The 13,372-nt window shown below is 38.9% G+C and overlaps 1 protein-coding gene across 14 annotated transcripts in view; it reads right to left on the reverse strand.

Annotated features, from left to right (window-relative positions):
- SRPK2 (SRSF protein kinase 2) overlaps nt 1–13,372 on the reverse strand; it is a 236,862-nt gene that overhangs the window by 144,840 nt on the left and 78,650 nt on the right. For 3 of the 14 annotated variants that reach the window (XM_043462993.1, XM_043462988.1, XM_043462994.1), the window contains exon 3: nt 252–315. The exons of 9 other annotated variants lie outside the window; for them this stretch is intronic. In XM_043462993.1, coding sequence (XP_043318928.1) covers nt 252–315 — 64 coding nt within the window. Of the gene's footprint in view, nt 1–251; nt 500–13,372 lie in introns of those variants that run through there. 2 more of the 14 variants (XM_043463000.1, XM_043462999.1) reach the window with 1 other exon arrangement.

Here is a 13,372-nt window from a genome sequence, read left to right on the forward strand (position 1 = left end):
AAGCCAGCAGTCTGCTGTGTTATGGTGTGCATGCTGCAGCTGATTAGGCTTCACTATTTAAAAAAAAAAAATCAATCACCCTTTTTGTAAAAGCAGAACAGCTTACCCAAATACACATCTTCAAAACAGCACAATGACCAGCATGCAGTACAATACGTTATATAGCAAACTTGACAAGAAAACAATATGCCCTGATTTGTTTCTTAGCAATGCTACACCATTAATTGTTCATGCAAGAGATGTAGCTGTACCTTTCTGAAGAGGACGACTTCTCAGAGTTAACTGACATCAGCAGCTCAATCTTCTGCTTGATTTCTGGAAAAATCAGAAAATATTCACAACCAAGATTGCCTGCCCTTGCTTTCAAGCCTTATATCAAGAGATTTTTCTTCTCTAATTCCTTTTGTTCAGAATGAGGCCACAAGATTCGCAGTACTTCTGTCAGGACTGGGATTCAATGGTGCTATAAAGGGAAAAAGCTCCAGAGGCATCAGGCCTTGCTAAACTATGCACATGACTGTTTATGAAAGCAGGAAGTACCATTTCTGCCAAGCAGAGGGGTGTTTTCTTTTTTAAGGTAGAACTAGCATGGCTCTCCAAGATGATTTTAAATGCGGCAAATTAAAATACAAACTAAAAATGCTTACAACTGGATTCAATTTACTAGATAATTTGAGAAGCTGGGATAATAAAGTTACAGACTATAATGAACAGACAGGCAACCCTTGGCTACTTCTATTTCACCAGCCCTGAAAAATATGGCTCAGTGAATCATTTTTGTCACTTAAGAATGAAATATCAAACCAGAATCCAAATTTTTAGATTAAAAATATTTTCATCTTTGTTAAAATTTATTGATTGTCTTTTAATTAAAGATACATTTAGTACCTACTCCCTAACTCCTTTAGAAAAACACTTCTGTTTTACACCTTAATTTCCCCTCCTCCTTTGCAGTAGAGCACAAGTGAACAGCAACACCCTGTTACCGAGCAGATAATATACTTGTCCTTTTAGGAGAGGACTGACAATGCTCTCTGCAACAGAAATGTAAGCACCAATTCAATTTAATTAAAAGATCATTGCTCATATTGATTTGGAAAAATAGATCACAGACTAAAAGGGAAAGTGAGATAAAAATAAAAGAGGAAAAAGGGGAAAACCTAACACATTTCCTTTAAAATACTAAGCACTAACCCAAGAACATAATTTTATGTGAAAAAAAAATTGACATGGTCCTATTACTCAGACTATTTCATATACGTAAAGCTGATTTCCTATTTGTAAATGTTTTCCTATTCAAAATCTTAAAAATTCACATATCAAACATAAAACACAGTGCCACTGAAATCTACAGGCAGTCATAAAATTTCAAAGTAGACCTCAATAGTTTTCAGATTTTTTTAAAGGGTAAAATGATTTTTTTCAAGAGTCTTTAATTCTAGAAATACAAGGACTATGAGATGTAAAGGAAAAAGGAAAATAAATAGTTACATAAAATACAATGGATTTGTACAGAAATACCCTCTCAATGCTGCTAAAATAGTTTTTCCAAATTGTTGAAGCTAACAGCTTCATCCAGTGGGCATGATAAAGCTGGCATGAATATCTGATGATAGCACAGGATCTACCACAGGCTACAGCCAGACTACCACCGGGGAGAGCACAGAGCACAGCGGTAAAACTGAAGACGATAACGACGCTTACCTTGAGGACTCGTACGTGGATTACAGAGCCTGGCGCCTGGTGCCATAGTGAACGCTCAGTAACGCCCCATTTAAAAAGACATTTAATACTCAGGCTCCAGGCTCCGCCGCCAAGCAGCCTTGGATTTGAAAGCAGACTCCTCCGTCATTTTCAATAGCGATACGACCTTGGGGAAATTACTTAAAACTCTCTAAGCCTCTATCTCCTCTCCTATAAAATGGGGTAATAATTTTATGTGAAGCGTTATTGTGAGGATTTAATGACAAAGCTCATGAAAGGCAAACAGTGTTGTGCTTGGCACAAAGTAATAAGCCCTTTCTGCCTATTGCTATTTACTAGGCAGTGCCCAGAAAAGGATGGGATCCAAATAAATATTTGCCGAATAACATAATGAGGTAGACTAGGTCTGTCCCACTTTAAAGAGCTTTTCTATAATTTTAATCCACCTTCTCTTTCTTATTGCCAACCATAATATACATCTTTCTATCACCGCAGTACTATTATATGTGGAAATTAAACTTTAATCTGTATCTCTGCCTTCCTATATATCTAGAGAATTATTCTCAGTTTATCAACTAGCCATTTTAGGAATGAGATGACACTTGCATTTTTTGTTGTAGCAGTTTTTCATTCCACAAAGACAGAAAGTTCACACTTCAGTGTATCTATGTAATAGCTGTGCACTTAAGCTCCAAGGCCCTGAGATTAAACTGCATAGCTCTAAGGAAGTATATACTCACTCATCTTACACATGCATTAGAAAAGTCAAAGCTCTAAATCAGTTTCTGGCTGGTGATTTTGGAAGCTACAAATCAAAAAAGTTTCAAGTAATTCATGAGAACACTTTCAAAATAATTTTCACATTTTCTTCAAACCTTCAGATTTGTTTATAGCTCCAGAAGGACTGAAAGGTTCCGGAATGTTCGCAAATACCACGATAACATTGTATCCACTGAAAGCCACGCATTCCATCTACACTCCTATCTAATCCTTATCAATACCATTCTTGGGTCTGACTACTCCCTATGTTCGTTCCACCACAATATCCGACACAGTCCTAGGGGCTTTGATGCTCATGTCAATATGATATAAAATACTCTTGGCTAAGTTCCATGGCCTTTGGCCTCCCCAAGTGTCCTGAACCCTGATCACTTGAGTCATTTACCACCATGACCACACACAGGACACTTTCTCACATGTACTGCAAATCTATCCCCCAAATTAGTTGTTTTTCTATATCCATACTGGATATTTCACAGTATCCAAGACCCTATACTTTATTTTTCTGCAATTAATTCCACCAATCTTTTTCTTTACAAACTTTCCTCACACCAAAAAATTTTAAATTGTCATCCATTTTTCTGTATGTTTTCTAATTTCATTCTTACACGTACATCTTGGACTCCTTCTAGAATTTGCTTTGGTTTAAGAATTGATATAGAGATCTGGTCTGTTTTTATAAGTTCACATTTTGAAACCTTACACCCAGCCCATCCCCTCAATTTTAAATTACTCTCTTTTCCATCCCTCCTTGGTACTTCCAAAGCAGCAGTCTTACAACCTTGCAAACACATGTTTATTCAACCATCCACAATCTCCATTTATACATTCAGGCCAGTTAGTACAAAGAAGGCCCCATTTGCTTATTTCACAAAGAATTAAGCAAGTAGGACCTGGAAGTGTGAATAAATTATTTAAAATTATAATTAAGTTGATTTTAAGTCATAACTTTGTTTTAATTTCTAAGCAACATTATAGAACAATGCGAGCTTTGTTTTCAGTGCTTTTGGGTTCTTATGATTCTCCTCTAGGTTCTTTGCTGGACTGTTTTTTCACCTGGACCTTAAATGGTGGTGATTCCACTCACTGACTCTTCTATCTACACCCCTGACATCCATGACATGGATAACCATCAGGGCACTGATGATGACCAGATCTAAATTTCTAGCCCAATACTCTCTCCTGCACCCTACAACTATATATCTTTCCAGGCCTACTTGGCATTTTCACATGGATGATCCCTGGTTTGCCGTGAATGCAATGTCTACAACTAACCTCACTGGGAATTCCCTGGTGGTTCAGTGGTTAGGAATCAGAGCTTTCACTGCCAGGGCCTGGGTTCAATTCAGTCAACGAACTAAGACCCCACAAGCCATGCAGCGCGGCCAGCAACAACAACAACAAAACAAATCTAACTTAACCAATCTAATGTGTTCTGTTAGTCTTTATTTCAGTGAGCAGCAACATCATAGCCCCACTAAGACAGACATTTTTGACGGATTCCAAACTAGTACCCATGTTTCATTTGGAATATTACTGCCACCATTCTCCTTATATATATTATATACATATATATATTTATATGTGTATACACACACACACACACACACACATATATATATGTAACGCTCCAGAATATTGATCTCTACTCTGTGATTCTCCAAAGACCATGTTTTCTCATACCACCAAGTCTTCTCTTACACACTTTCCTCTCCCTAGAATGCCACTGTCCACTCCATTAAATACCCAACTCACTCTTTCTTTTTTTGGCCATGCTGCAGGGCATGTGGGATCTTAGTTCCCCAACCAGGGATTGAACCTTTGCCCTCTGCATGGAAGCTCAATCTTAACCACTAAACCACCAGGGAAGCCCCCCAACTCACTTTTCTCATCTCAGCCCAAACGTTACCTCTTCCCTGACATCTTCCCAGACAAAATACAGTTTGTCTCCTTTGCCCCTCTCTACATATCACATGTACCTGCATTACAGAATTACTAAAATACATACATTGTGTCACTCTCTATGAGACCACAGCTTCCTTAGAAATAAAGACCTGAATTTTCACTTCAATTCACACTTACTTGTTGACACTCTCATAGTATTCTTAAGCTGTTCTACTCAAGTTAAAGTTATAATATAGTTAATTTCCTAGTCCTAGTTCTTAAATAAATATTTCCAGATAAAATTTCTCAGAGATTCAAGCAACTAGAATTTAGTAGAGCTAGGAGAGTCTGCAGAGATCATCATACCACTGAACCACAGAAGTCTACAAAGAAGAATCTGAGGAGAGAAAAGATAAACAACTGGTAACAATAACATTCTTCATCTTCTCCAAAGGATTACTGTCTCTGAGACCTACCGCTAATTTCCAAGGACCTAGCAACCCAAGCAGAATATTCCAGCCTTCTTCTAAATCAACTTCTTAAATGTGATTTTCTCATGACTGCATGTGTGCTAAGTCACTTTGGTCATATCTGACTCTGCCACCCCATGGACTGTAGCCCACCAGGCTCCTCTGTCCCTGGGATTCTCCAGGCCAGAATACTGGAATGGGTTGCCTTGCCCTCGTCCAGGGGATCTTCCCCACCCAGGGGTCTTCCCCACCCACGTCTCTTACATCTCCTGCACTGCAGGCAAATTCTTAACCCCATTAGCGGAGACAATTTTCTCATACATCCGATAAATTAATCATCACGGCTGGTCAACTTTCCTGAGTAAAACTGGTTGGTCTGTGATATCATACTCTTCTTATTCATGACTATATATATATAACAAAGAAGAAAAATCAATTCACTGAGACTTTGCCTACTCATTCTCTTCTATCCAACTTACAGACCTGCTTTATGATCTCTGTTTATTCTTATTACACTGACACTTTAAAACATACTCAAACTTCTTGTAAAGATGAATAGTTCAACTCTTCAGCTAATGGCCTACTCTAATAGCCTATCTCTAATACTTCATTTTCCATTCAATACCATGAGTGTGAAGAGTCATGGAACAATTAGGGTCCAGAGACGAACCAATTCCTAAGATCGCTGACAAGGAATATTGGTGACTGATAAGTACTACTGAAACCAAGTACAGTAGAGGATGCAATTTTAGACAAAATTGATGGACAATACAAAAAAAAGTTTGAACCTCAGGCAAATCCACTGACAAATGACAAAATAAAACGAGTTAAGAAAGTTAGTTATTGTTAAGAATAATCAAGGATAAGTTGATTCACTGGTGCTAAAGTCTCAAGAATGATAATTATTTGATTATGAGAGACAACCAGGGGTAAATAAGAATACTTTTAAAAATAGTCTGCAAAAATATCCAACATTACAATTCCATTATTACTTATAAGATACCCAGTCATATTATTACAGTCATCCCCTGATATCCACAGGATAGGAGGTGGCTGGTTCTAGGACTCCCACCCCACCCCCTCAGTTCATTTCAGTCGCTCAGTCATGTCCGACTCTACGACCCCATGAACCGCAGCACGCCAGGCCTCCCTGTCCATCACCAACTCCCAAAGTTTACTCAAACTCATGTTCATTGAGTCATTGATGCCACCCAACCATTTCATCCTCTGTTGTCCCCTTCTCCTCCTGCCCCCAATCCCTCCCAGCATCAGGGTCTTTTCAAATGAGTCAGCTCTTTGCATCAGGCGGCCAAAGTATTGGCGTTTCAGCTTCAACATCAGTCTTTCCAATGAACACCCGGGACTGATCTCTTTTAGGATGGACTGGTTGGATCTCCATGCAGTCCAAGGGACTCTCAAGAGTCTTCTCCAACACCACAGTTCAAAAGCATCAATTCTTCGGCACTCAGCTTTCTTTATAGTCCAACTCTCACATCCATACACGACCACTGGAAAAACCATAGTCTTGACTAGATAGACCTTTGTTGACAAAGTAATGTCTCTGCTTTTCAATATGCTCTCTAGGATGGACATGGGTTTGAGTAAACTCCAGGAGCTGGTGATGGACAGGGAGGCCTGGCGTGCTGCAATTCATAGGGTCGCAAAGAGTCAGACACGACTGAGTGACTGAACTGCACTAGGTTGGTCATAACTTTCCTTCCGAGGAATAAGTGTCTTTTAATTTCATGGCTGCAATCACCATCTGTAGTGATTCTGGAGTCCCAAAAAATAAAGTCAGCCACTGTTTCCCCATCTATTTCCCATGAAGTGATGGGACCGGATGCCATGATCTTAGTTTTTTGAATGTTGAATTTTAAGCCAACTTTTTCACTCTCCTCTTTCACTTTCATCAGGAGGCTTTTTAATTCTTCACTTTCTGCCATAAGGGTGGTGTCATCTGCGTATCTGAGGTTTTTGATATTTCTCCCAGCAATCTTGATTCCAGCTTGTGCTTCTTCCAGCCCAGCGTTTCTCATGATGTACTCTGCATATAAGTTAAATAAGCAGGGTGGCAATATACAGCCTTGACGTACTTCTTTTCCTATTTGGAACTACTGTGTTGTTCCATGTCCAGTTCTGACTGTTGCTTCCTGACCTGCATACAGGTTACTCAAGAGGCAGGTCAGGTGGTCTGGTATTTCCATCTCTTTCAGAATTTTCCACAGTTTATTGTGATCTACACAATCAAAGGCTTTGGCATAGTCAATAAAGCAGAAATAGATGTTTTTCTGGAACTCTCTTGCTTCTTCAATGATCCAGTGGATGTTGGCAATTTGATGTCTGGTTCCTCTGCCTTACACCCTGCTAGTAACAAAATCTATGGATGCTCAAGTCCCTTAGTTGGCCCTGAGTATCCATGGATTTGGAATCACCCTGAATCAACTATATACTGAACATAAAATGAAAATGTTTATGCCAAAAACAATCAACACTTGATACAGTTTTCATTCTAAAACTCAGTACATATTTTTCAACTATAACTTAAACTTTGGTTAAATAAGTGTACTTCTAAAATCTGATTTTATTTTTCAAGGTGAAGTCTCCATCTCACTCTCTTCCCTAAAAGTTAGTTTGTTGCTTATTTTTCTGGTGTAAAATTTTCTCCTGCTGTAATTCCAAAACAAGGTTACTTTATGCTCCTGAATATGGCACAACGCCAACCAACAACAATGTGTTCACTCCAAACTCTACAATGGGGTGAGGAGGGAGTATGTGCGGGGGCAGGGAGGTCGGAAGGAACTGGAGGGGGCTGGAGGTGATTTCAGGCTGGTTAGGTTTCTGGTTTAAAACTTTCAAGGTAACTTCTGCTGCCACTTACAAGAAACCTCCCTTACTAAAGTAAATGTTTTTCCTTCAGTCACTTTTAAAATTACTATTCTGAGTACAATGTATAACCCCAAAGAAATACTACTTTAAAAGAAAAGATTTGTTTCTGATTTCCAAATCCTAGCAAGAAAAGTGGGTCAATCTCTAAAATTTGGATTCCCATTCTCACCCACCCCCTGGAAGCCATCAAACAAGAAGGCAGAGGGAGGAGACCAATGCTAGGACTGTCTGTGCACCAGGTCAAGACCACAGATCATCCATCCTAACACTTTGAGCACCGTTCATCACACAGTATTTGTTTCTGTTGATTTGTTATTTTTATGTTGAGGTATTTCAGAAATACAAACTGCATTAAAGTGTGAAAACATGAATCTTTAAATAAATTCCTAATACTGTGAGCCTCACCCCCTATTAGCAATGAAATGTAATGAAACTAATCCCTGAAAACTGTCTACCAGTTTCTCACCACGGCAGAGTATCATTAACAGTTAATCTAGCCACTAAACTCTTGCCTTTGCTCTGCTGGGGGGACAGAAGAAGTAACACAAGTTCTCAGATAACTGAGATGTTTACACTCATAACTGAGATGTTTACACAGGATGAGATCTAGTGCTCTATTCACCATGATGCTAAGGTTTAAAGTTTTCTCTATTTTATAACAAGCTTAGAAAATAATTATCAACTGTATAAGAATTTTAGAAATTATATCAGAATAGTACCCAGAAAAAGGAAGTATTTTTATAATTCTAGGGCTTCTCTGATAGCTCAGTTGGTAAAGAATCCACCTGCAATGCAGGAACCCTGGTTTGATTCCTGGTTCGGGAAGATCCGCTGGAGAAGGGATAGGCTACCCACTCCAGGGTTCTCGGGCTTCCCTTGTGGCTCAGCTGGTAAAGAATCTGCCTGCAATGGGGAGACCTGGGTTCGATCCCTGGGTTGGGAAGATCCCCTGGAAAAGGGAATGGCTACCCACTGCAGTATTCTGGCCTGGAGAATTCCATGGACTATACAGTCCATGGGGTTGCAAGAGACAGACATAACTGAGCAATTTTCACTTTCATCTTTTATAATTCTAACCTAAAGACAGTTTTCAATACTAGATATTAATATACAACTGCAACTACTTGGTTCTCTAAAACTGTGATTTACAATGTCCTATATTAAGACAGTTTGATTTCATTCACAATTTTGACACATAAAGAACTGCGGGTTCACCAAAGAAGCCAAAGTCCCCTTAACTTCTTAAAAAAAAACAAATCACTATCTCAAGAACTGACAGGATTATTGTGTAAGGCATATTGAAATGTGTAAGAAAACAAGCCATATCAAAATATGTGAGTATAAGGAGGAATTAGTGTCCCTAACTCCTAACCAACATTAACCTTCAAATTTAGGAACTGAAATTTGTGATATAGTCCAATTTTCCCACCCTTCTACATTCCTTCAATTATCAACAGTTACTGAGTGATTTGCTACCTGAGCAAGGGGAAGAAAAAATATAACACAAAAATATGTAACGCAAATTCCTCCTCTCGGAGTTCACAGTTTAATATTTAACATTTAGCTTGAACAATCTAGTTTATTTAAGCCTCTTATGTGAATTAACTCATTTAACCCTTACAATAAATCCAGATGGTAGTACTCAATATTTTCATTTTATATGCATGGAAACTGAAGATTTGAAAGTTTCAGAAATTTGCTCAAGATGCCAGAGATAGAATAAAATATTTAGGAAAAAAAACTAACTAAGGTGAAAGACTAATACACTGAAAACTACAAAACATTGTTGAAAAAAATTGAAGACGCCAATAAACGGGAAGACAGCCTGCGTTCATGGAATGGAAGATTTACTACTGTTAAGGTGTCAATATTCCTTATATTGATTTAAAGATCCATACAATCCCTACCAAAATTCCAACTGCCTTTTTTGGAGAAATGGACAAGCTGACCCTAAAATTCATATGGAAATGCAAGGGACCCTGAATAACCAAAACCATCTTTAAAAAAATTTAACAAAGTTGGAAGGCTCACATACAGATTTCAAAACTTACTACAAAGCTACTGTAATCAAAACAGTGGGGACCTGGCATAAAGACAGACATACAGATCAGTGCCAAAGAATTAAGAGTCCAGAAATAAACCCTCACATTATAGTCAAGTGATTTCTGACAAGAGTGCCAAAGCCATTCAATGGGGGAAAGAACCGTCTTCTAAAGATGGTGCCGGAAAACTGAATGTCCACATGTACAACAATAAAGCTCAACTTCTGCCTCACACCATAAACAAAATATTAATCCAAACTGGATCAAAGATCTAAATATAAAGGCTCAAACTATAAAACTTTTAGAAGAAAATATAGGTGTAAATCTTGATGATTTTGGGTTAGCCTTGAGTTCCTTAAATATGATACCAAAAGCGCACACACACACACACAAAAAAAAACCCAGAAGAATAGATGAATTGAACATAAGAATTAAAAATTTTTGTGCAAAAGATACTATCAAGAAAACAAAAGGATAATATACAGAATGATAGTCATCAGTTCAGTCGCTCAGTCATGTCCGACTCTTTGCGACCCCATGGACTGCAGCACACCAGGCTTCCCTGTCCATCACCAACTCCTGGAGCTTGCTCAAACTCATGTCCATCAACTCGGTGATGCCATCCAACCATCTCACCCTCTGTCATCCCCTTCTCCTCCTGTCTTCAATCTTTCCCAGCATCAGGGTCTTTTCCAATGAGTCAGTTCTTCACATCAGGTGGCCAAAGTATTGGAGCTTCATCACCAGTCCTTCCAATGAATATTCAGGGATTATTTCCTTTAGAATTGACTAGTTTGATCTTCTTGCAGTCCAAGGGACTCTCAAGAGGCTTCTCCAACACCACAGTTCAAAAGCATCAATTCTTTGGCGCTCAGCTTCCTTTATGGTCCAACTCTAACATCCATACATGACTACTGCAATAACCATAGCTTTGATGAGATGGACCTTAGTCGGCAAAGTAATGTCTCTGCTTTTTAGTATGCTGTTACGTTGGTCATAGCTTTTCTTCCAAGGAGCAAGCGTCGTTTAATTTCATGGCTGTAGTCACCATCTGCAGTGATTCTGGAGCTCAAGAAAATAGATTAAAATCTGTCACTGTTTCCATTGTTTCCCCATCTATTTGCCATGAAGCTATGGGTCTATGTGCCGTGAAGCTATGGGTCTATTTGCCATGAAGCTACAGGACCATCTGCTATGATGCAATGTGACCATTTGCCATGATCTTAGTTTTTGAATGTCGAGTTTCAAGCCAGCTTTTTCACTCTCCTCTTTCACCTTCATCAAGAGGCTCTTAAGTTTCCCTTCTCTTGCTGCCATAAAGGTAGAATCATCTGTGTATCTGAGGTTATTGGTATTTCTCGCAGCAATCTTGATAACAGCCTGTGCTTCATCCAGCCCAGCATTTCTCATGATGTACTCTGCATAGAAATTAAAAAAGCAGGGTGACAATATACAGCCTTGACGTACTCCTTTCCTGATTTGGAACCAGTCTGCTATTCCATGTCCAGTTCTAACTGTTGCTTCTTGACCTGCATAGAGATTTCTCAGGAGACAGATAAGGTGCCCTGGAATTCCCATCTCTTGAAGAATTTTCCAGCTTGCTGTGATCCACACAATCAAATGCTTTGGCGTAGTCAATAAAGCAGAGGTAGATGTTTTTCTGGAATTCTCTTGCTTTTTCTATGATCCAGCATATGTTGGCAATTTGATCTCTGGTTCCTCTGCCTTTTCTAAATCCAACTTGAACATCTGAAGTTCTTGGTTCACATACTGTTGAAGCCTAGCTTGGAGAATTTGAGCACTATTTTGCTAGCATGTGAAATGAGTGCAATTGTGCGGTAGTTTGAGCATTCTTTGGCATTGCCTTTCTGAGATTGAAATGAAAACTGACCTTTTCCAGTCCTGTGGCCACTGCTGAATTTTCCAAATTTGCTGGTATATTGTATGCAGCACTTTAACAGCATCATCTTTTAGGATTTGAAATAGCTCAACTGGAATTTCATCACCTCCACTAGAGCTTTGTTCACAGTGATGCTTCCTAAGGCACACTTGACTTCGCTAATGAGAAGCAAATTCTTCACAGTATGAGAGTAAACGTTGAAAAATCATGTATCTGATAAGGGTTGAGCATCCAGAATATGCAAACAACTTTTACAACTCAGCAATTAAAACCTCAACAACTCAATTTAAAATTGAGCCAAGAATTTAAATAGACATTTCTCGAAAGAGGAAATACAAATGGCTAATAAGCACATGAAAAGATGTTCATCATTATTTGTCATTAGGGAAATGCAAACCAAAATAACAACAAAATACCACTTTATTGCCACCAGGATGGCTATAATCATAAAGACAATAACATATGTTAGCAAGGATATGGAGAACTTGGAGTTTTCATGTGTTATTGGTAAGACTGTAAAATGGTACTTTTGCTTTGGAAAACAATCTGGTCTTCAAAAAGGTAAACAGAGTTACCATATGACTCAAAAGTTCCACTCCTTCATGTAAACCCAAGAGGAAACATGTTCATACAACACTTGTACACAAATATCCTTAATAGTGTTATGCATGATAACCAAAAAGTGCAAACAACCCATACATCCTTTAATTGATGAATGGATAAACAAAATGTGGTATATCCATACATAAAGGGAACGAAGTACTGACCCATGCTACCTCATGGATGAATCTTGAAAACATCACAGAGAGAAAAACAAGTCAGACACAAAACACATATGATTATATTTACATGAAAGACCCAGAACAGGGAAATTTATAGAGGGAAAACTCTAGGGGCTGGGGGTGGGAAAATAGGGAGCATCTGCTAACACACAATGGTTTCTTTTTAGGGGGATGAAAATGTTCTGGAATTAGGTAATGGAGATGTTTTACAACGTTATAAATATGATAAATGCCCTTGAGTTGTACACTTTTAAATGGTTAGAAAGGTGACTTAAAGAATATCTCAGTCTAACAAAAAAAAAGCAGATCCTAGAGCCAGTGTGTGGCTGAGCCAGGATGACAACCCAGACAGTCCAGCGCCAGAAGTCTACTTCCACAGCTGTGCAGCACAGCTGGCAAGCAGGGAACAAGCAGTGTGTCTGGGGAAAGCAAACAGTCAGAGAAGGCAGCTGGGCTTGGTTACTGGGGGTAGGAGAACTTTGCCAGGGGAAGAAAAGTCCACACCGAACAGGAAAATGGTACAAACAAAGCTACAGAGAACCCTAACACACCAGCCTTCTAAACTGTTTTGGTGGCTGGCAGGAGTGAAGTACGTACTGGTAAGGAAAGAAGCCAGGGACACTGGCAGTGGACTGTTCCGGGAGCATCTTCCATGCCATACAAAGAAGTCCTGGCTAAATGTAGGGTAGATACAGAACCACACAGCCAAAACAAAAATAAGACATCCAGCAGGTGAATGAGATTAAAAAACAAGTTTTTAAAATCTATGTCATGCTGAAGAAAAAATATCAAACTTCACGGAGGTACCTGTAAGACTTCTCAATTCTCCACAATTCATTTTGTCTGTATGCCCACACAGTACCCACTAAGGAACGTTGCCAATTATCACTCCTCTTGTTTGTTAACCCTAAAATTCTCACCTCA

The sequence above is a fragment of the Cervus canadensis genome, chromosome 3 (genome assembly GCF_019320065.1).
Source record: "Cervus canadensis isolate Bull #8, Minnesota chromosome 3, ASM1932006v1, whole genome shotgun sequence".
NCBI classification, from domain to species: domain Eukaryota; kingdom Metazoa; phylum Chordata; class Mammalia; order Artiodactyla; family Cervidae; genus Cervus; species Cervus canadensis.